This window comes from Neofelis nebulosa, chromosome 7, assembly GCF_028018385.1.
Source record: "Neofelis nebulosa isolate mNeoNeb1 chromosome 7, mNeoNeb1.pri, whole genome shotgun sequence".
NCBI classification, from domain to species: domain Eukaryota; kingdom Metazoa; phylum Chordata; class Mammalia; order Carnivora; family Felidae; genus Neofelis; species Neofelis nebulosa.
In genome coordinates, this window is record NC_080788.1 from 62584116 (window position 1) to 62606800 (window position 22685).

The 22685-nt window shown below is 39.9% G+C and overlaps 2 protein-coding genes across 6 annotated transcripts in view; one reads left to right on the forward strand and one right to left on the reverse strand.

The window, feature by feature from the left end:
• Window positions 1-6536, reverse strand: part of CHP1 (calcineurin like EF-hand protein 1) — a 46469-nt gene extending 39933 nt beyond the window's left edge. The window contains exon 1 of one of the 2 annotated variants that reach the window (XM_058738150.1): window positions 6154-6536. In XM_058738150.1, the coding sequence (XP_058594133.1) occupies window positions 6154-6521 (368 nt within the window). In that variant the 5' untranslated portion in view covers window positions 6522-6536. The remainder of the gene's footprint in view (window positions 1-6153) is intronic. The other variant, XM_058738151.1, reaches the window with a different exon arrangement.
• A 253-nt stretch (window positions 6537-6789) lies between these two features.
• The window catches only part of EXD1 (exonuclease 3'-5' domain containing 1), a 64888-nt gene continuing 48992 nt past the window's right edge, over window positions 6790-22685 (forward strand). For 2 of the 4 annotated variants that reach the window (XM_058738142.1, XM_058738141.1), the window contains exons 1-4: window positions 6790-8279; window positions 17162-17230; window positions 21380-21437; window positions 21680-21807. In XM_058738142.1, the coding sequence (XP_058594125.1) occupies window positions 8147-8279; window positions 17162-17230; window positions 21380-21437; window positions 21680-21807 (388 nt within the window). In that variant the 5' untranslated portion in view covers window positions 6790-8146. The remainder of the gene's footprint in view (window positions 8280-17161; window positions 17231-21379; window positions 21438-21679; window positions 21808-22685) is intronic. The other 2 variants (XM_058738140.1, XM_058738139.1) reach the window with 2 other exon arrangements.

Genomic DNA, 22685 nt, shown 5'->3' on the forward strand with positions numbered 1-22685 from the left:
AGTAGAGCTCTGTGCTGACAGCTCAGAGCCTGAAGTCTGCTTCAGATTCTGTGTCCTCCTCTCTCTCTCTGCCCCTCTTCTGCTCACATTCTGTTTCTCTCTCTTTCTCTCAAATATAAACAAACACTAAAAAAAAAAGAATTTTTTTTTAAAATTTATTTTTTAATAAATATTGTAATATTGTAAATTTGTAAAATTGTAAATATTGTAAAAAAAAATTTCAATATTGTAATATTGAAAATTTCCTTACTAAGTTTTGGTATGGTATTACATCCCATATTTCAGAAAAAAAGATCAGCTTATGGCTGGTTTCCTTAAAAATATGGAACATTTCATGAATTTTCATCTACCATAAAACTGTTACCTTCCAGGAGAAATGTATCTGTATAGAAATCAGTGGAGAAATGAACAGCCAAATATCAACTTCTAACATAACTCAGTATGGTCAGATCACAATCTGTCTCCTAAACTTCAGAAGTAATGGTTATTAACAAGAAGAAGAAGGAGAAGAACAAGGAAGAGGAGGAGGAGGAGGGGAAGAGAGAGGAGGTGGGGGCGGGGGGGGGGGGGAGATAGCAAGCTTTAATTTAGGTGCTAAATCCACCATGACACAGAATATAAAGCGATCTCCAAGGTGTAGAGCTCAGAGCAACTTCAAGAAGCCGAAAGGAATTGGAACTGTCACAAACGAAGGCATGACAAGTTTCCAGGAAACTATTTTCAACAAAAGGCACTAGGCTAATAGGACAGGTGTCCCAAACCTGAACCAATTCTTGGTAACCCAAAGGAAGTCTCTGGAATTGATCTCTCAGAAAAGGCTATGTACATGGTCATGTCTTGAATGAAGCTGTATTTTTCTCTACTAATGGGCATTAGTTATTTTATGTTGTTGAAAAATTACTTGAAAGACACTGCCAATCTTCCTGACTACAAACCTGTCTATCATCGCTGCCTCATGCTTAAAGGAGGAAGGCATTTCAGAGACAGGCCAAGCACTAGGCAGGAGACAGAGGGAAGAATAAAATGAAAAGGGAATAAGAAAAGTATTTTTCCCTTGCCTTTATCCTAAATTGTAATGCAGAACAGACTGATAACCTAGGTAAAGCATTCTAGTGCAACTAAAGGTAACTCCAGATGAAAGATTGAGAAGTTTAAGTCTGAACTCCAACCATTCCTTCTGAACACTCCACACTCCAACACTTTCCATTTCCCCTGACCAGAGGACTTCAAGAGGTGGCCTACTCTCTAAGGGAACCTAAAGATTAAAAGAGACTTAAAAGGCATTAAAAAAACAAAACAAAAACCTCTACCTTATAATTGGGGAAATTTGAATATGGACTAGATGGTAGATAATATGATAAAATTGTTGTCAATTTTTCTTAGGTATGATATAGTACTGACGTTACATAGGAAAAAAAATCCCTAACCTCAGGAGATGCATGCAGAAATATTTAGCAGTGAGGAGTAATATCTGCCTTTCAAATGGTTCACCAAGAAAAACCCAAACAAACAAACAAAAAAACAAAAACGACAAAAAAAACCCCATAAATACATATATATGTACATACATATACATTTATTTATACTTATTTATTTATTTATATAATGTTACTGTTGAATTGAGGTGGAAGGTATATGGATGTTCATTATACTACTGTTTAAGTTGGTTGGGGCAAATACAGAGCTTTACAAATTACTGAACCTCAAACCAGCTAAAAGTGTTAGTTATATGTGCATTTCAATTTCAATAGGAACCAGAAGATAGCACCTTCAGGCGACAAGGCTTGGCAGGTGAGGGCCATGAAGAGGTCTTGCATCCTTAGATGGCAACGGCATGAAGTTGAATTTTCACTTAGATTCTAGCCCAGGAAATTATTCTCAAGCAATTGCCTTTGTCATGCTGTGCTCTTTGTCCATACAGAAAAACCTACCAGTACACCTTTTCAAACAAAGAAAACCTCACCAGCCTCCACACCTTCCCCATACCACATGACACATACTGGAACTAGAGACTAAAATGACTGTGGGGTGCCTGGGTGGCTCAATCGGTTAAGTGTCCAACTCTTGATTTCAGTTGAGGTTGAGCCCCACATCTGGCTCCACACTGAGCATGGAATCTGCTTAAGATCCTCTTTCTCTCCCTCTGACCCTCATCCTTGCTTGAGCGCATGCACTTGCTCTCTCTATCTCTCTCTCCCCAAAATTAATTAATGCGCATTCATTACTACTCCATTGATTTGAATTGTTTCTCACGGATAAGTGGCTATTTTTAAAAGATGGTTTTAAGCAATCCACAGCCAGTTTATTGCTACAGTTAAAAGAACTAAGTGTGCAGATTATAGAAACTCCCAAAACCCTTGTGACTTTCCCCCATGACAAGTTTTATTCAACTGAGTTTTAATTTATGAAAATGCGGAACTGTGAAATAAGGTAACAGAACAAAAAAATATATAGCAAATGTTTTATGACAACACAAAATGCTTTATTCTTCTTTAATTTTTATTTATTTTATAAAGCTTTATTTATTTAAGTGATCTCTATACCCAACGTGGGGCTCAAACTCACGACCCCAAGATCAAGAGCCAGATGGTCTACAGACTGGGCCAGCCAGGTACCCCCCAACACAAAATGGTTTAAAGTTGTTTTTTTTTTTAAGTCAGTACTTTGTTGTTGTTGATTTATTTTGAGAGACAGAGTGAATGGGGAAGGCACAGAGAAAGAGGGAGAGAGAGGGAATCCCAGGGAGACTCTGAGCTGTCAGGTTCTGAGCTGTCAGCCAGATGGGGAACTTGAATTCGAGAACCATGAGATCATGACCTGAGCTGAAATCAAGAGCTGGTCGCTGAACCTACTGAGCACCCCCCCCAGGTGCCCCTAAAGATGTTATTGTCGTTGTTTTTTTAATATTTATTTTTGAGAGAGAGAGAGAGAGAGAGAGAGAGAGAGAGTATGAGTGTGGGAGGGGCAGGGAGGGGCAGAGAGGGGAGGGCAGAGGATCCCAAGTGGGCTCCACACTGACAGTAGACAGCTCTAGGCAGGGCTCGAACTCACAAACCTCGAGATCATGACCTCAGCCGAAGTCACATGCTCAACAGACTGAGCCACCTATGGGCTCCATAAATGTTTTACACGGTGTTTTTTAAACTGTTAGAAACGTCAAGATTTCTATTCCTTTAAAAGTTTTATTTCTATAGAGTTGAGAAAATAACATCTGTACTCGATTCCTAGACCGATGTCCCCTGAAAATAGGAAATGTAGACAATGCTATCACCTCCCCACTTACATAACTCTAGACATAGTTTTATACTAGCTTATGCAAATATTTTCCCAATAAGATGATTCTTATCTACAATTCAAAATAATAGCTGACACTCACCTGGTAATCCAATTATCAGGCACTATTCTAAGTAGTTTACATAATTTATTTCATTTAGTCCTCAGAGGAATCCTATAAAGTAGGTACTATTACTCTCATTTGAAGATGACAAAACTGAAGCTAACAGGTAATTCTTACCTAGACTTAGTTGGCCAGACATTTAAGAGATTAAATTTCAAATACCGGCTAAACCAGTTACACTTGAATTCTAATCAATTTAGACTTCTGGAAAATATGTTTAAATATAATCATTAATTCCAATGCAAACCTTTCATATTGAATATAAAGTCAGTTTTCCTCAGTTATGCTACATTTTCTTACTGGCAAAGGAAGTAGTGAAATGCCTTACTACTTGTCCTTAACTTGAAAGTGTTTCTGATAGTTCCTCAAACTCTTAATGGAACAAGAAGCAGACAAAAATTGGACAAATTCCACTTCTCCACTTCACCCTCAGGTATCTGTTTTTAGTCATCTAAACCTTTTGCATCATGCTAAAATTACTGCTTTAAAAATCAACTCTGCTGTTGGATACTAACCAGATAAACTGATGGCTCAACTCCCAGGGCAGAGGAATGACTCTGTAGCAGGCTGAGGGACAATGCTCTTGGAAGCCACCCAAAATGCCCTAGGTTAATTTACCTAAATCTAATCCGTTCATGTATTCATCAGGGCCCAATTCCTGTCCTCCCCAAGACCAGCCCACAGACTTGTCTTCTCTGACTGCTGGAGGTGGGTGGCACATAATTTCAGCTACATTATGTCATAATGCTAATAATAACTCTTAAAGGCATCTTTTGTCGGTATCTGCTTTGAGTACCTGGCATAGTACAAATACAGATAATGCAAAAAGTCAGTAACCTGTTGTTTCATTAGGCTTTCTGGTTCAAGGTACATTTGCACTGGTTGTGGTTGAGAATCTCTGTCAGGCTTGATTCACTTTTTGGCAACTAGGAAAACAGCTCTTACAGGAATATGTAGTTCTGTTTCTCCACAAGCCACACAGCAAAATAATTTAACAGTTCTATAGCAGTTCAGGACCTTTCCATTTGGTCAAATGTAAATAAACCCAAATGGGATTAGTGCTCCCTTCATCTTCAGGCAAAAATAGCTTTTTCTCATCCACACTATGGCTTACATTTCCTCATTATGTGACTTTCTATTTTAAGTATGAATGCTTTAATTCTGGTGTCACCTTAGACCTAAAGTAGTTCCAGTATTTCTAAGTGTGGCCGGAGCTCAAGGCCACAAAATTTAATAAAATGTTTGCTGACTCCAAATTGCCTGTATTTCTACTCTTGGGAGTCTGATTGAGTCATAAAATGACCATAAGGTCAAGTGGCCAAACAAGTATTACACATTATAACCAGCTAACTACTTTCTGTCATTCACCGAAAATCAGTAGGTAGTGTGCTCATCATCCTTAGAGGTCTTTATGGAGAGACTATTGGCCATATGATAGAGGATGCTGAAAGCAGTAAACCAATCTGACAACAGCTAGATAACATCCCTTCCAACTTGAAGATTCTCGACAGTTAAATTTGTCAGAAAACATAGGAGAGCATTCAATTTCTCTCAGGCTACCATTGCTTGAGTAATTCTGTAGTTCCCCCAAGAATCCTTCAACATTACCTGCTTATGGGCCACTGAGTTACTTACTGGTCACCTCATTATCAAAGACAGGTTATCATGAAGAGACTGAGCTCAGACAATAACTCAGGTAAAATACAAGAGTCATAAAGGATTATGGAGAAAATATTCTATGCATCATCAAGAGCTATACAAATGTGTGGGGCACCTGGGTGGCTCAGTCAGTTAAGGGTCCAACTCTTAATTTCGGCTCAGGTCATGATGTCATGGTTCATGGGTTCAAGCCCCAGGTCAGGCTCTGCACTGGCAATGAGGAGCGTGCTTGGGATTCTTTTTTCTCTCTCTCAAAATAAATAAATAAACATTAAAAAAAAAAAAAGTGTGATGGTGTTACACAGAGCTTCTGAATCCCCAAATCCCTGTTGACCCTATGTTCTGGTTAATGAGGAAGAGACTGGACTATAAAAAATCAGTTCCTAGTACAAATTTACACTGAGATTTTGGAGCACATCCAATTTCCATAGCGACTGCATAAAGTACACCAGCGTAGTAGAAATCAATATATCTGAAATTAGAACAACAAACGTCCTCAGTGTAAGCAAAAACTGATGGTCACAGTATCCGTGCTTTTTTCTCCACAGGTCCAGAATGAAAGAAGTCTCACACTCTCAGATCCCTGATTCTTTAAAGGTCTCCTGTCACTAGGTCACGTCTTCCAAAGCCTTGCTATATGATCTTGCTTTCTAAACTTATTTTTACAGTTGTGGAAAGAATTTATTTGTGATTTCTCATAGTCGACAGTGGTTTTAAGTGCTTGCCCAGAACCGTCACAGGAACGGAGTATGCTTTCTACAGGATCCATCCAGGGCTCCTGAATTCGAGGTTGGTGCAATGTAGGATAAAGCAAAGGAGTTGGGGGCGGGGGGCGCTTTCATGAGCAGGAAGAAGAGAAAAGAGCGGTGCCTGTGCTCTGAGGATGATGGGGACTCCGGTCTTGACGGGAAAGGACAGCTCCACAGGAGCCTGAGCCCACGGCTCTAGCCCTCGGCCACAAAGCTCCAGAGCTGGAGGCTGCCCAGGACCCCGGCAATCTCTGGGCACCCCAGCTCCAGACCTCAACGACAGCCGTCCTCGGTTCTGAGACCAGCCAGAGGCGCCCGGCCACGTTCCCACCCCCTACCCGAACTCACAGCCAGTCTCCTTCTTGATCTCCTCGAGCTCTTCGTCCCGCAATAACGTGGAAGCCCGAGACCCCATCACCGAGCCGGAAGCTGCTCCGGGAGCAGGGGCGCCTGAAGCGACAGCGGCGAAAGGAGAGAGGGAGGGAAGGGAGAGAGGCCCAAGGGTCAAGAGACGAGAGGGCAGTGTTCTTACTGCGGACCAGGGAGGGAACCCAGAGGTGGCGAGCGGAGGAGGGCGGTCCGAGGACCAACCAATTAGGAGCGAGGCTGCACCCGGCGCAGAAGTCGACGTTGACGCTTTTAGCTCCAGCCCCGGAATGAATCAGCCCAGCGCAGGGCCGGGTATTCCTAAGCGCAGACCACGCCCCCGGAAGCATGATGCTACCGGCCTTAAAAAGGCAATGCCACTCTGGCTCTAGCGACCGCAGTTAAAAGGGCAACGTCGTCGACCCATAGTTTTACAACAAGCTAACCTGAAGCAGGCAGCGTAGGCAACCCGTTTCTCGCAGAACTCAAAAAGTGGAAATCCCACCCACAGGTGGCAGGGACTCCAGAGAGAAACAAAAATATAGACAAAACGTCTCCTGGGGCAACGCTAGGGTGTGTCTCTTGAGAACTGCATGCTGGGAGTTGCACCTCCTTTTTTCTGGAGGCTCTCTCACCTCCTGGCCGCTGGGGACGCTCGGGAGCCAGCTTCAGGGCTGCGTGCCGATTGGCTCCTTGGGAAACAGCCGGCACCCCTGGTTGCGTCCGGCTGGCGTCCGGTCCTCGGTGTGGGTGTTCGGCGCCGCGTTTTTCGGTTTGTTTTCGGCACTGTCTTTTGGTAACCGCCAACGCCTGCGTAAAACTCTCCAAGAGTTCTTCCGTAAAAGCAGCCCATTCTTTTTTAGCTCAAGACTGAAGCTCGAGGGAGTCACCATTTGCGTGAAATTGGGACAGGATTTCCCAAACTTCCCTTCGGGGGAGAAAATAATCTATCGGCGGACGAGATTAAATTCTCAGCGTATGGTCCGCCATTTACTTGAAGTTCTTTATTTTGCCTTAACAATGAGGAATTTTGCATTTTGTTTTTATGACATTGTTTTCTGGAAAATGTTTAAGCCATCCGTTAAATTAGTACACTCTCTCCGGTGAACCAGTTCTTTTCCTGTGGCTTCAATGCCTTTTCACCCCCTCCCCACCCTTTGAGTGTTGCTTTGTACAGAACCCCTTTGAGATGCGGAAGAAGCAAATTCTGACCACTGTCACTTAGTATCTACACTACTTTTAAGCTTTACCTAAGGTTTTGACGACTTAGCATGAGGCCACGGTTCCAGTCTCAGTGGGTAGTTTCCATGGTTGACTTGCTCTTGTCTGATCTAGTGTTGTCTCTCTTCAACTGCTCTGACATGGCAGCTGGATTGGTCATGCATAAAATTGTAATAGTTCTAACGGTTTAGTTAGTAAGACTGCCAAATTCTGGAAATGTTACTAATGTAGAAGAGACCAGGAGAAATTAGATCCCAGAGATTTCTGGGTGAGCGGTTATGGCAGCATGTATTGGCAAGTATTTTGCCAATATCAGTTTTTTGGGTTTTTTTCCATTTGCTCTTTAAGGGTTTTTGGTTTGTTGGTTGGTGTTAAAAAGATAAATGTATATGCCATTTAAAAGCCTCTAAATGTTCTGCTTGTTCCATTTAGCTAAGCAATGAAAGGTAGTATTACCTCATTGTATAGACCAAGAACCCAAACCTTGCCTGAAGTTTTATGGTTTTCAATTTCCCATGTATAAATTAGAGTTGGTGCTTGCAATGGTCCTTTCCCCATTATCATTCTAAAAAGATGAGTGAGCAAAACTGAATTACTCTCGTGTTTTTATTTTTCTTGTTCCTTCCAGGTATGGGAAAAGGGAAAATAACCTCATTCCCCCAAAAATATTTTTAAAATCATAGATCTCTTTTATTTTCAAGTGGTTGGACACTTAAAGAAGATTGTTTGAAGACTGCTTTTGGAATCAAATAGCATGGATCCCAGCAGCGACTACCATTTCCTCAATCAGATTTTGTGGAGAAGGGTGAAACTCACATTGGTTTGTGGCATCTTTGAGGGAGTACTCCAGCATGTGGACCCTAACAAGATTGTTGTCCTGAAGAAAGGTCTCATTTTATTTCTCATCATCTTCTGCTTTTTAAGAGATTAATAGCTAAGTTTGGGTGATGGCTCTGGGCTTCATTAGCAACTGGGAGGGAGTCATTCCTAGTCTAGGAAAGAGGTAGGAGGAAGATTAGAATGCTATTTTCCCCGACAGAAAACATGGCTATATATGCTGGCTTGTCCCCACTTCTATACTTTTGTTTACAGGATAGTGAAAATTTTCAATGTGTAGGTTCTTTTTTCATTGGGTACTTTTTAATTTCTTTCCATATGTGTCTTGAAATTAAAAATCATCACTTGATTCGATAGAATTCCTTTTGGCTTCAACAGACAAATTCACAAAGACAAAGGTAGATTTACTTTTGGCTTCAACAGACAAATTCACAAATTAATTTTTCTCATGCAAAAACAAGTGTAGAGATAGGCTGCTGAGGAATAGTGCAGTGACTCAAAGATGCCAGGAGGGACCAGGTGCCTTGTGCTTTTGCCACCTCGGTGATCATCTGTCATCATCATGGTTACAAGGTAGCCTCTATATCTCCCAGCTTCAATTCTGTTCATTTTAAGGGTTGCAACTCAGGAACAGCCAAATGGAAGAGATGCATTGGCAAAATTATGTGGGAAGGGGCTCAGAATTTCCATGCCCTCTCTGGGTGTACCACCGTCTTAGTTCCTACATGTGTTCACCTTGAAAGTCCAATATATAGTTTTTATTCAGCTAGAATATTGACTTGCTAGGAGAGTTGTCTCCCTGAAAGAAGTTTCACGTTCACAATTGAAGCTTGTATACGTGGCATTTGAGAGATTAGTGTTATTCTTAAGCCATGTTATAAGTTAAAATAGACCTTTGTGGACCAGGGTGGGACTATACCAGACTTTTGCAGTATAGTAACTCATTCAGTAATTATTTGGTTTTTTTTGTTAATTTTGCTTTTTAAATGTATTTTAAGTAGGCTGCATACCTAACATAGGACTTCTACTCATGACCACGAGAGCGAGAGTTGCGTGCTCTTCTAGCTAACCTAGCCAGGCATCCCTCAGTAATATTTTATTGATAGTTTATTTTATTGATTTATTTTGATATTGATAATATTTTATTGATTTATTGCAGGTACTATGACAGATACCAGGGATATAGATAAGGGTTACATGGTCACTGTCCTCAAAAAACTGAGTCTAGTAAGGAGACAGATAAGCAAGCAGAAAGCTATAATGCAGTATGATATCCTCTTCTGATAGAGGGAAACACAAGATGCCATGGAAACACAAACGGTTCAGTTAATTTTTTTTTTAAGTTTATTTATTTATTTTGAGAAAGCAAGAGCTTGTGTGCGTGGAAGGGGCAGAGAGAGAGGGAGAGAGAGAACCTAAGCAGGTTTGCACTGTTAGCACAGACCCCAGTGCAGGGCTTGTACCCACAAACCATGAGATCATGACCTGAGCTAAAATCAAGAGTCAGATGCCCAACTGAATGAGTCACCCAGGTGCCCCAAAGTTTCAGTTAATTTAGATCTGGGAGTGGTAGAGTTAGGATAGTAGGGAAGGTGTCCCAAAGGTGAGTAGGATTTAGCTAGGTGGGAAAAGAGTGGAAGGTGGTTCAAGCCAGTCATTGTCAAACTTTAGCTGTGGATCAGAAACACCTGGAAAACTTGTTAAAACACAGATTCCTGGGCCCCCCTCCCAGAGATTCTCATTCTTAAGGTCTGAGGTGGGGGCCAACAATTTGTATTTCTAACAAGTTTCTTGGTGATGCTGATGCTTAGTTGGGGAACCACACTTTGAGAGAACCACAGTTTTATGCAGAAAGTAGCAGCATGTACAAAAAATGTAAAGACATGAAAACTTGGTGCATTCAGGAAACCTAAGTAAATTTCAGTATGAGGATGTAGTGAGACTTACGAGTGGAGAAGTAGACATGGGACTAATCAGAAGGCCTTAGCATATCATAGCATTTGGACACTTCTGAAAGCAATGAGGAACAATTTGAAAGACTTTTTTTTTTTTTTTTTTTTTTAATTTTCAGTAGGCTCTAGGCCCCGTATGAGGCCTAACTCCCAGCCCCGAGATCAAGAATGGCATGCTTTACCGACTGAGCCAGCGAGGTGCACCATAATTTGAAAGATTTTTTTAAGTAGGAGGCATCTAAGTTTTCAAGCTTGTTGCCTGAAATGTTTAATCCTGTGTAACTTGAGAACAATGCTCAGCTACTAGAAACAAACTCAATCCAGTGGCTCAAACTAGGAGTTTATTCTCTTATATAAAAGAAGACAGGCATCCCAGTGCTACTGTGACTCTCCCCAGAGTTGAGGGAAATCCAGATTTTTCATCTTTCTGCTCTGCCATCTTTAGCCCATGCTTTCAAACCTCAAGACCATGTGATGGCTGGTAGAAGTTACAGGAGGACGAGGACAGAGAGGTAGGGCAGTGTTCCTCCCAGCTTAGTCAATCCCCTTAAAGAGATGCCCTGGAGGTCCAAGAAACCACTCCTGTTTGTGGAGAGACTAAGCAGTTTGCTAGCCTGAATAAATGGCGTTGAATGGACAACAATCAGGATATGCCACATAATTGTTCAACAAAGTGTTCAGTCTAGATAAAAATAGACTTTAATTATACTAATTTTATATAGTTGACATAGTAAGTTAGGTATGTTATATGCTTTTTTTAGTTAACACAATAACAAGCTTTTGCTGGTGTTATTTGAAACTCCAATTTAATGGCCAAACATTTTATTTTATTTTATTTTTTAAAGTTTTTAAAAATTATTTTTTATTCCTCAAATTCCGTTTAGTTAAAATACAGTATTATATTAGTTTCAAGTGTACAGTAGAGTGATTCAATAATTCTATATACACAACCCAGTGTCCATCATGACAAGTGCACTACTTAATCCCCAACAACTAAATAACCCACCCCTCCATCCCTTCCCCTCTAGTAACTATTAGTTTGTTCTCTGTAATTTAGAGTCTATTTCTTTTGTTTTGTTTTGTTTTAATTTTTATTTATTTATTTTTAATTTACATCCAAGTTAGTATATAGTGCAACAGTGATTTCAGGAGTAGATTTCTTAATGCCCCTTACTCATTTAGCCCATCCCCCCTGCCACAAACCCTCTAGTAATCCTCTGTTTGTTCTTCATATTTAAGAATCTTTTATGGGGCGCCTGGGTGGCTCGGTCGGTTAAGCGTCCGACTTCAGCTCAGGTCACGATCTCACGGTCTGTGAGTCCGTGAGTTCGAGCCCCGCGTCGGGCTCTGGGCTGATGGCTCAGAGCCTGGAGCCTGCTTCCGATTCTGTGTCTCCCTCTCTCTCTGCCCCTCCCCCGTTCATGCTCTGTCTCTCTCTGTCTCAAAAATAAATAAACGTTAAAAAAAAAAATTAAAAAAAAAAAAAGAATCTTTTATGTTTTGTCCCGCTCCCTGTTTTTATATTATTTTTGCTTCCCTTCCCTTGTGTTCATCTCTTCTGTGTCTTACAGTCCTCATATGAGTAAAGTCATATGATACTGGTCTTTCTCTAATTTTGCTTAGCATAATACCTTCATTTTTTTGTAATTGCTGTGTAAAATACACACACACACACACACACACACACACACACACACACCCCACACCACATCTTCTTTATCCATTCATCCATTGATGAACATTTGGGCTCTTTCCATACTTTGGCTATTGTTGATAGTGCTGCTATAAACATTGGAGTGCATGTGTCCCTTTGAAACAGCATACCTGTATCCGTTTTATAAATTCCCAGTACTGCAATTGCCGGGTTGTAGGGTAGTTGTACTTTTAATTTTTTAAGGAACCTCCATACTGTTTTCCAGAGTGGCTGCACCAGTTTGCATTCCCACCAACAGTGCAAAAGAGATTCTCTTTCTCCGCATCCTCGCCAACATGTGTTGTTGCCTGAGTTGTTAATGTTAGCCATTCTGATAGGTGTGAGGTGGTATCTCCTTGTGGTTTTGATTTGTTTTTCCCTGATGATGAGTGATGTTGAGCATTTTTTCATGTGTCAGTTGGCCATCTGGGTATCTTCTGTGGAGAAGTGTCTATTCATGTCTTTTGCCCATTTCTTCACTGGATGATTTGTTTTTTGGGTGTTGAGTTTGATAAGTTCTTTATTGATTTTGGATACTAACCCTTTATGTGATATGTCATTTGCAAATATCTTTTCCCATTCATTCGGTTGCCTTCTAGTTTTGCTGATTGTTTCCTTTGCTGTACAGAAGCTTTTTATTTTGATGGTGTCCCAGTTATTCATTTTTGCTTTTGTTTCCCTTTCCTCTGGAGATGTGTTGAGTAAGAAGTTGCTGTGGCCAGGATCAAAGAGGTTTTTGCCTGCTTTCTCCTCAAGGATTTTGATGTATCTTACATTAAGGTGTTTCATCTTACATTTAGGTCTTTCATCCATTTTGAGTTTATTTTTGTGTATGGTGTAGAAAGTGGTCAAGGTTCACTTTTCTGCATTTTGCTATCTAGTTTTCCCAGCACCACTTGCTGAAGATACTGTATTCCATTGGATATTCTTTGCTGGTTGGTCAAAGATGAGTTGGCCATATGTTTGTGGGTCCATTTCTGGGTTTCCTATTCTGTTCCATTGATGTGAGTGTCTGTTTTTGTGCCAGTACCATACTATTTTGATGATTATGGCTTTGTAATACAGCTTGAAGTTCAGGGTTGTGATTCCTCCTGCTTTGGTTTTCTTTTTCAAGATTGCTTTGGCTATTTGGGGTCTTTTCTGGTTCCATACAAATTTTAGGATCATTTGTTCTAGCTCTGTGAAGAATGCTGGTATTATTTTGATAAATATTGCATTGAATATGTAGATTGCTTTGGATAGTATTGATATTTTAACAGTATTTGTTCTTCCTATCCAGGAGCATGGAATATTTTTCCATTTTTTTATGTCTTCCTCAATTTCTTTTATAGGCTTTCTGTAGTTTTCAGTGTATAGATTTTTCACCTCTTTGGTTAGATTTATTTCTAGGTATTTTATGGTTTTTGGTGCAGTTGTAAATGAGATTGATTCCTTGATTTCTCTTTCTGTTGCTTCATTGTTGGTGTATAGGAATGCAAGTGATTTCTGTGCATTGATTTTATATCCTGCAACTTTGCTGAACTCATGAATCAGTTCTAGCAGTTTTTGTGTGGAATCTTTTGGGTTTTCCATGTAGCGTGTCATGTCATCTGCAAAGAGTGGAAGTTTGACCTCCTCCTGGATGATTTGGATGCCTTTTATTTCTTTGTGTTATCAGATGGCTGAGGCTAAGACTTCTAATACTATGTTGAATAACCGTGGCAAGAGTGGACATCCCTGTCTTGTTCCTGACTTTAGAGGGAAAGCTCCCAGTTTTTCCCCATGGAGGATGATATTAGCATTGGGTCTTTCATATATGCCTTTTATGATCTCAAGGTATGATCCTTCTATCCCTACTTTCTTGAGGGTTTTTATCAAGAAACATTGCTGTACTTTCTCAAATGCTTTCTCTGCATCTGTTGAGAGGATCATATGGTTCTTGTCCTTTCTTTTATTGATATGATGAATCACATTGATTGTTTTGCAGATATTGAACCAGCCCTGCATCCCAGGTATAAATCTCACTTGGTCTTGGTGAATAATTTTTTTAATGTATTGTTGGATCTGGTTGGCTAATATCTTGTTGAGGATTTTAATAGCTAAACATTTTACAGTATAGTTTTAAAAATATTTACTATAGGAACACCTGAGTACCTTACTTGGTTAAGCGTCTGATTTTGGCTCAGGTCATGATCTCATGGTTTGTGATTTCAAGCCCTGTGCCAGACTCTGCACTGGCAGTGTGGAGCCTGGTTCGTATTCTCTGTCTCCCTGTCTCTGTGCCCTGTGTATACACACACACTCTCTTTCTGTCACTCTATTTCTCTCTCAAAAATAAATAAACATTTTGTAAAAAAAAAAAATAAAAATATTTAGTGTATTTTATAATTATAAAATAAAATTTTTATTTGTAGGTTATATATACATTGTAACACATTATGAAGTACAATTTAATGTTGTTATTATATATATGTGTGTGTGTATATATATATATACACACATATTATATATATGTGTGTGTGTATATATATATATATACACACACACATATATATATACACACTTATATACATATATATATATACTTATATATGTATATACGCATTTTTTTTTTAATTTTTTTTTCAACGTTTTTTATTTATTTTTGGGACAGAGAGAGACAGAGCATGAACGGGGGAGGAGCAGAGAGAGAGGGAGACACAGAATCGGAAACAGGCTCCAGGCTCCGAGCCATCAGCCCAGAGCCTGACGCGGGGCTCGAACTCACGGACCGCGAGATCGTGACCTGGCTGAAGTCGGCCGCTTAACTGACTGCGCCACCCAGGCGCCCCGCATTTTTTTTTTTAAGTAGACTTCATGCCCATCACGGTGCCCAATGTGGGGCTTGAACTCACAACCCTAAGATCAAGAGTAGGACACTTAACTAATCCAATACTTGGTGCTCTAATAGTTGTTATAATTTATAATTATTTTCTTAGGAATAGTTCCTACAAGTGAAATTACTAGGTAAAAGTTATAGATATTTTAAATATTTTTGATGCATATTTCCAAATAGTTTTTCTAAAGGGTTGTGCCTTTCTACTTCACTACTAGCTATGTGCAAGTGATACTCAGTAACATTGGATATTTTTAAAAAATTGCTGATGTGTATCTTTCCTAAATTCTTGCTAGTTTTATAGGTAAAAAGTGCTATTTCATTTTGGCCTGTTTATAAAATATTTCTAAAGAAATTGAACGTATTTCTTGACACTTGTTTACTAATTTTGTATACTATTTGAACAAAGCAGGAGTATTTTTACTATGACGGCAGGAAGGATTGAAGTAGGGAGAAACTATAGGCAGAGAGCATAGACAGGGAACTAGTTTGACAACCAAGGGATCCAATAAAGGGAAAATGATAGCTAAGGTTCAGCAAGGAAAGGAAAAGAGAGAGACAGATTCTAGGAATACATAAGAGATGGGATAAGTAACCTGGTAATCAATTGGATAATTAGAGAGCAATGGAAAATGACTCCTACATTTATGACTGACTCAGAAGATTACATGTATAGTACTATTAATTGATAGAAATGGGAAAAGAAAGTTTGTTGGTTATACTGGGAGGAGGTAATGATTTCAGTTTGAGAATGTTACAGTCAGTCTCCTAGGAAATGTGAGTGGAACTGAGAGAAATAATCCATGTTGTAGAAATAGTGAATGTTGGGGGTGCCTGGCTAGCTCATTTGGAAGAGCCAAATGACTCTTGATCTCGGGGTCATGAGTTTGAGTCCCACATTAGGTATAGAGATTACTTAAAAAAAAATGGTGTCAGGATGTCAGAGGTGGTAGAGGCGGGTAAAGAGATTGGGAGGAGCAAATGAGGGAGACAGCGTAACATTGGTTAGGAGTTGTGTATTAAAATAACTGAGGCCAAGGTTTGAATCCTGACCCTGTCTTTTCTTAGTAGTGTGACCTTAAACAAGTTATTTAACTTTTCTTAGTCTCACATTCTTCCATAACAGAGAGAATGAAATGCCTCTCTCGCTATGTTACTGGAGAGTCAAATGTGGGCAAATAATTAGCATGGTGCCTAGTTCAGTATGCTCAGTATGATAGCTCTAGGAAATTAGTAGGAAAAGAACTAAACTTGAAGTGTGTCCTATAAGGCAAAGAAGAAAGGAGAGAACAGTATTGTCAAAGGATACATGAGAGACAAGGGTGATAAGACTATAAACATTTTTTTTTTGGATTTGAAAAATAGGCAGTTGGTGATTTTTGACCTCAGTAAGAATATATTCAGTGGAATAGTGAGGGTGAAACTCGATTATTTTGGATTGCTGAGCAGAATGGAAATATACAACTGCTGGGAGCACTTCCATCTAGAAAAGTGACACCAGGGATACCTGGGTGGTTCAGTCAGTTAAGCATCCAACTTTGGCTCAGGTCATGATCTCATGTGGGTTTGAGCCCCACATTGACAACTCAGAGCCTGTAGCCAGCTTCAGATTCTGTGTCCCCCTCTCTCTCTGCCCCTCCCCATCTTATGCTCTGTCTTTTCTTCTCTGTCTCAAAAATAAACATTAAAAAAAAAATTAGAAAAGCGACATCATTTTAGACATGACATCTAAACTTCTCCCTAACTCACCTATCTACTCATGTAAGAGCTCTGTATTTGAGCCAGGAGTTGGATTATTGTCCTTACCAGTACTTGTGAGCAGGTAGCATGACAGGAAACAGGGTGTGGACTCTAGAAGTACTCAACTGCCTTAAAATTTTATCCAGAATTAGGTGGAAAAAAAAAACAATAGTAATATAATAAATAGATAGTCCTTAGCCTCAAGAGCCTTAGAATAATTCTTGGGAGAAGTTTAAATTCACTCTGCTACCACTGCCCTTTAAGTTCCTCTTAGACCGTTGTTCCCTCTGTTCTTTTTTTTTTTTTTTAAGTTTATTTATTTATTTTCAGAGAGTGTGAGTAGAGGAAGGACAGAGAGAGAAGAGAGAAAATCCCAAGCAGGCCTCGTGCTGCCAGGTGTGGAGGCCAACGCAGGGCTCAAACTCACGAACCATGAGATTAGGACCTGAGCGAAAGCCAAGAGTTTGTTGCTTAAGCAACTGAGCCACCCAGGCACCCCCAATCTGTTCTTTATACCATTTGTTACAAGGTTATAGCTTTGTAATTTATTATTGACTCTTCATTTCTTGGGGGAAAATAATTTGAGGATTTTTATAAAACTCAGATATGGCACTTTTGGGGGGCATTATTTTCTTAAAATTTTAGGAAAATATTATCTTTTTTAATAACTAAATGAATCATTTTCTGTAACAGTGAAGAATGTGGAGACTGGTCGAAGTGTTCCAGGAGTGAAGATGTTTTTTGGGCACGAGATTGTGAACGGTGAGAGGTGCATGTTCCCTGACTGCAGGGATTGGGATTTGCAGTAGCAGTAAACTCATGGCTCCACCTCATTCCAACATTTGAAAACATATGAGATGTTGTATTGCCTTTAATATTACATTTATGAATTTTTAAAAATTTTTTTAATGTTTATTTTTGAGAGAGACAGAGACAGAGTGTGAATGGGGGAGGGGCAGAGAGAGAGAGAGGGAGACACAGAATCAGAAGCAGGCTCCAGGCTCTGAGCTGTCAGCACAGAGCCTGATGCGGGGCTCAAATTCACAAACCATGAGATCACGGCCTGAGCCGAAGTCGGATGCTTAAATGACTGAGCCACCCAGGTGCCCCTGTGTATGAACCCTTAAAGTTGGTATTTGAGAATTGAACTTCATCTTACTTTCTCGGAAGGTACTATGAACAGAACAGTTCTAGAGAATTTTAATCATCTTAATTTTACAATGTGAGGACCACTACTGCTTGTTACTAGAGACTCAGCCAGTAGGCAGTTAGGAATCTGAACAGAAAAGAATCTTGCTCAGCAATTAACTTTAACAGTACAGATTCACAGTACATTTGCAGTCCCTTATCTGAAACCTGAGGACCAAATGTTTCAGAATTCACAATTCTGCATTTTTGGAAACCCTAACACCAACTAGATACTGTTTAATATTACATTAACATTGGAAGTGGGTCTGGGAACAACTCTGTAATAAAACCGGGAAACTGCAGATAATCCTCCTAAGTGGAATAAAATAGGAATATAAATAGTATGTCAGTTCAGGTTTTGCTGCCAAAAAGAGATACAATTTTTGGTTTTCAGAGATTTTTGGATTTTAGAATTGCAAGAAGAAGCTCTGTTTTTTATTTTGTTTTTGTTTTGTTGTTCTGTTTTTTGGGGTTTTTGTTTGTTTATTTTGCAGCTCTCTTCTTCATTTCTACCAGCAAAAGCCATTTAGCAAGAGTAGGTCCACTTGTTTGCCAAAAAAAGAGTAGATATGGAAGCTCTTTTGGTCAGTGTGCTTCCAAAAAGCCAAATAGGATAAGAGAAAAGGGGAGCAAGAACTGTTCCTCCTTTCAAGAAGTGTAAAGCAGAAAGCCTTCCAAGTAAGAGTAAAGATCGATGTGGGGAGAATGGGAGATCGGGGACCTCGTGGAGCTGTTCATTTCTTACCAGTGGGGCAGATATGAGGAAAGGGAAGGAAGGATTCCTGTAGATGACAGATTACTGCTGTTTGAAAGATTACTTTGTTTTGTGAGAGTAGAATTCAGAGAGATGAAAGTCTCACCAAATTAATGACTGCCAATCTAGCCCTACTTCAAGGCAACCAGCTATCTGTGCTTTCTCACTGAGTATGCTACTATAAACACTCTCTGTCCCTTGAACACCTTTTTGTAATGGCTGTGATGGTGGTAGTAGTAGTGGGATTCTTTCTTTAAAAAAAATAAAAGATTTTAAGTAATCTCTACACCCAACATGGGGTTCAGACTCACTTCCTGAGATCAAGAGTCACATGTTAACAACTGAGCCAGACAGGTGCCCCATAGTGGGATTCTTTTTTTTTTTTTTTTTTTTTGAAACTAGATTCCTTTTTTTTTTTAATGTTTATTTAAAACATTAAATAGAGCATGAACGGGGGAGGGTCTTGACAGAAGAGAGAGACAGAGCATGAGCAAGGGAGGGGCAGAGAGAGAGGGAGACACAGAATCCGAAGCAGGTTCCAGGCTCTGAGCTGTCAACACAGAGCTCAATGCGGGGCTCGAACTCACAAACCGCGAGATCATGACCTGAGCTGAAGTCGGACACCCAACCGACCGAGCCACCCAGGTGCCCCTACATTCCTTTTTTAAAGTTCATTTTTTTTATTTTGAGAGAGAGGGGGAGAGAAAGAATCCCAAGCAGGCTCCGCACTTAAGGTACAGACCCCGACACGGGGCTCAGTCTGTGAGATTACTACCTGAGCCAAAACTGAGAGTCAAATGCTTAACCAACTAAGCCACCCAGGTGCCCCTATGTAGTGGGATTCCTAATTGTGTTCTATTAGCCTTTGCCCTGGATCAAAGCTCTGGACTGCAACAAAGCTAGGCTGTGGATGGGTTTGCAAAGAGAGGCAAAGGAATCACTACTACTATCTCCCTAACTCAAGAGAGGGCTAACCACTGACCAGCTTTGTGAACTGGACATGTGGATTTCACCTCTTCCTAAATCCTTTCTCAAGACTTGGCATTTTTTCATAATTTTTAAGTTCAAACGGCAGTCTTCTCCTTCTTTTCCCTGTGGTTCAGTCAGCCACGGATTGAGACATTTTCCACTCTCCCTGAAAAGCACTTTGAATAAGAATTATTAAAGTGATAACTAACTAGAATTTAAATAAAACCTCAAGGGGCGCCTGGGTGGCGCAGTCGGTTAAGCGTCCGACTTCAGCCAGGTCACGATCTCGCGGTCCGTGAGTTCGAGCCCCGCGTCAGGCTCTGGGCTGATGGCTCGGAGCCTGGAGCCTGTTTCCGATTCTGTGTCTCCCTCTCTCTCTGCCCCTCCCCCGTTCATGCTCTGTCTCTCTCTGTCCCAAAAATAAATAAAAAAACGTTGAAAAAAAAGGAAAAAAGAAAAAGAAAAGAAAAAAAAAAAATTAAAAAAAAAAAAATAAAATAAAACCTCAAACAAACAAAAATAAATTTAAATGGGCCCCTAGGTGACTCAGTTGGTTGAGCATCCAACTTTGGCTCAGGTCATGATCTCACAGCTCTTGAGTTCAAGCCCCACATCGGGGTCTGTGCTGACAGCTCAGAGCCTGGAGCCTGCTTCAGATTCTGTGTCTCCCTCGCTGTCTGCTTGTCTGCTGCTCATGCTCTGTCTCTCTCTCTCTCAAAAATAAGTAAACATTAAATTAAAAAAATAAATTAAAAAAAAAAAATGAGGGGCGCTTGGGTGGCTCAGTCGGTTAAGCGGCCGACTTCGGCTCAGGTCATGATCTCGTGGTCCCTCTCTCTGACCCTCCCCTGTTCATGCTCTGTCTCTCTCTGTCTCAAAAATAAATAAACGTTAAAAAAAATTTTTTTTAATTAAAAAAAAATAAAATAAAATGAAGAATAATAATTGACTACTCAATATTTTCAATGACTTTCACTTTCTCTGCCCAAGACTCAACACATCTAGATAGTGCAGGGGAAGGAGACATTTGGAACATAGTATGGCCCCTTAGTGGATTTTCTCTGACTAGTACCTATGTATACTTAATTGACTCTAAAATGCCATTAATTATAAAGTGCACTATTAAAAAATTTTTTTTTAATGTTTATCTTTATTTTTGAGACAGAGACTGAGCATGAGTGGGGGAAGGGCAGAGAGAGAGGGAGACACAGAATATGAAGCAGGCTCCAGGCTCTGAGCTGTCAGCACAGAGCCCAACGCAGGGCTTGAACTCGTCAACTGCGAGATCATGACCTGAGCTCAAGTTGGACGCTCAACCGACTGAGCCACCGAGGTGCCCCCGTGCACTATTACTTTTCACATCCTAAGAAAGAAAAGCTGCCAATTAAACTGTCATGTGCACTTACTATAAATAATACCCAATTTCAGAGCTGTTTAAAATGTACATCTTAGAATCAATAATAACAATATTGCCTGCACTGTTAGATTAAAAATAAGTTGTTTCAGAATCTGTGAAAGGTTTCTCTCATATTTTTTTGGTGATTCCTAGTCTAGCTTTTACTGCTTTTACTGTCACTGAACTATTTATTAAGGCAGCAGTCTGTGAGATCTGTGAATGATTTGAGAGAAAACATCCAAAGAGTACACAGTGTAAGGAAAGATGTATCAGTGGTGGGAATGAATAGGAAAGAAAATCTCTGGAACCAATCTGCAGAGGCACAAAGGTGCCCTGGAACAAAAGGGTAAAGAGAAAATGTAGAGCATGTTCTATTCCTTCTAAATGACCAAGGAAGCTCGGTTGGCAGGGAGATATTAGGTATCTTCAGTACTTTGGGTAGGCTTTTCTGCTCTATTTATTGCTGCCTGATGAAGACGTCTATGGACTAACGTTTCATTTCCAATTACTGTTTGTGATACCTCATTAGACTGTGGGTGGAAGGGGAGTGGTTAATTGCTTTCAGATTGGACCCTCTGTTGGAATCCATTTGGTTATTTTACAGTGGAACTGCTGGATGAAGTGGAACAAGGTGCAGAGAGAGAAAAGGCATCTTCTGTTAGGTATGATGGAGTAATTTTCTTAATTGTTATCTTACCCAAATGTACACATTAGGGTAGAAAGCCTTATCTCTAATTCATGATCTAAATAATTCCTCAAATGGCCTGAGGTAATAGAAATGAGAAGAAATAGATGTTTCTTCTATCTTTTGATGGCACCTTTAAATCAATGTGTGGCTAAATCTGTGTAAGGCATCAGCAAACAAAGAACAAGTTCACCTGAGTGTTGTTTTTTGTAAGCATAGTCTAAATACAGAAAGAACAAAGATGGATAAAATGAAGGGTGAAGATCTAAACATATATGAGCCTTCTTCTCCTGTCCCTGAGTCATCAACCACCTCTCTGCTGAATCATCTCAAGTATAGCCCATCAGGTAAGTACTGGGGCTCTGAATTGTCTAGACTAGCTCTATCGTGGTCTAGAACTCTTCAGAGTTGACGTAACTGTGAGTCAAGGTTCTGTATGGAATGCTCAGCAGGGCCATTGCTTCTAGGCTCTGAATTAAGATAAAATACTGTGATTCATTTATTTATTTAATATTTTAGGGTGTACTATATACCAGACATTGAGGATACTGACGTGTAGTATCTCTGCCCTCGTTGAACTCCATTATAGGAAGCAGACACTAAATAAGATAAATCGGTATAAAATATAGTATGCTGGTGCCAAATGCTAAGGAGAAAAAAAATAGAAAAAAGGGAAAGAGTGTGTGAAGAGAGTGGTTTTACAATTTTAGGGTGTTTAGGACAGGCCTCACTGAAATGATGACATTTGAGCAAAGGCCTGAGGAGATGAAGGATTGAGCAGTGTGTATCTGAGGGAAATGTTTTTTAGGCAGAAAAAAGAAGAACTACTAGGGCCCTGAGATAGGAACGTGCCAGGATCTTGAAGGAATAGCAAGATTAGTGTAGCTGGAGCAAGGAGAAAGATAGATGAAGTCGGGTAGGCCTATCATGGAGGTCATTGTAGAGCATTGAAGAGACTCAAGCTTCTACTCTGAAATGAGAAGAAAAGCCATTGGAAGATTTTTGGTTTTATCATTTCTCTAATGACTAAGAATGATAAGGATCTTTTCGTGTCCTTATTTTCCGCCTGAATATTTTTGGTGAAATGTCTGTTCATATCTATTGCACATTTTCTTACTGGATTGTTTTATTATTATTATTCAGTGTTGGGAGTTCTTTATATATTCTGGATATAAATCTTTCCTCAAATATGTGCTTACAAATATTTCTGCAAGTCTGTAATTTG